At 41.4% G+C, this 1,330-nt stretch overlaps 1 protein-coding gene across 1 annotated transcript; it reads left to right on the forward strand.

Moving 5' to 3' along the window:
• Positions 1–396: 396 nt before the first annotated feature.
• Positions 397–1,044, forward strand: LOC147642685 (uncharacterized). The gene has a single exon (XM_086839440.1). The coding sequence runs from the start codon at positions 397–399 to the stop codon at positions 1,042–1,044; it is 648 nt and encodes a 215-aa protein (XP_086695566.1).
• Positions 1,045–1,330: the final 286 nt, after the last annotated feature.

A 1,330-nucleotide genomic window follows, 5' to 3' on the forward strand; every position in this document is an offset into this window, starting at 1 on the left:
AATTCCATATCAAAGAAAGGTAAATCTTTCTGGTCGATGAAAGAAAGGGCCATGAGGGTAATCCTACCTCGAATGTTATGAAAGGATGGGGTGCTGTGTGTGTGTAACCCTGTGGTATCTCACACGCTCGCGTCATTCATATGTTTCATTTTTTTTCATTAGAAGACTTGCACCCTTACTCAATTTCATTTAACATCTTTTTTTAAAGTAAGGATAGTGGGTGACTGTTACACGCTTGTATATGTATAAGAAAGAGATCACAAAGACTATATATTTGTCTTACTCTAAGGAATACAGAATAAGAAAATATGTAAACTCTTTTTTTGTTTTGTTTCAGAGACATCTCAATTGGCTTACATCAAGAATTGCTTAACGACTGTGGAGGTATGGTCCAGGATGAAGGAGGTTCATGAACCAAGTGGGCCTGTACGACTGCTGCTGCTTAACAAACGGATGGAGCAAGGGCAGAGCATGACGACCAACATAAGTGAATTAGTGGAAATTCTGGATAGTCGAACTGGAGTTGAAATAGAGCTAAACGACGAACTACGCACTGTCGTTTTGCAATCGAGCCTTCCAGACCAATTTGAACATTTCGTGGTCGCTATGGAGACACGAGAGCAGTTGCGTTCGTTCGAGGTTCTCACCATAAAGTTAAAGGAGGCGATCGAAAGAGAAGGAATAGCAGAAGGACGAGTCGATCATACTAAGGCATTCGCTGCAACACAGAAGCACAACTCGCAGACGAAGACCTATGGGCAGACGAAACGAAAAACTATCGTTTGTTGCAAGTGTGGTGAACAGGGGCACATTAAGTCCCAATGTCGAAGTGAGAGTGAGGGAGATCACCGCATGGCACCAAGAAATGTAAATCGCCAAAGCCGCCTTCTGCACGCCTGTGACGTCAACAACATTGACAATTCAACATGGTGTTTGGACAGTGGTGCAACAAGTCATATATGTTGCACAAGAGAGCTATTCACAAAGTTTAAGAAGCACACTGAACAAATCAGACTGGCCGATGCTGGTTTCCTTCAAGCATAAGGTATAGGTAAAGTCCAGACAAACAGGCCTATGCATGTTGACACTAAAAAACGTCCATTACCTTCCAAAGATGACCGAAAAGTTTTATTCCGTGAGCAGTGCTGTAAAGAATAGGTGCAAGGTGACCTTTTACAGAGAATACCAAGGTGATGTAAGATGGAGAATGCATAGTGAAAGTAAAAAAGATGAATATGAAAGAGATGGTATCTAAAAGGATAGTTCGAGGAATAGATAATATCCGGTTGCCAGAGAGTATTATTTGCAAAACGTTATAAAAATCCAAGTC

Source organism: Drosophila serrata, unplaced genomic scaffold (assembly GCF_035046125.1).
Source record: "Drosophila serrata isolate PLE 108 unplaced genomic scaffold, ASM3504612v1 contig_373, whole genome shotgun sequence".
NCBI lineage: Eukaryota > Metazoa > Arthropoda > Insecta > Diptera > Drosophilidae > Drosophila > Drosophila serrata.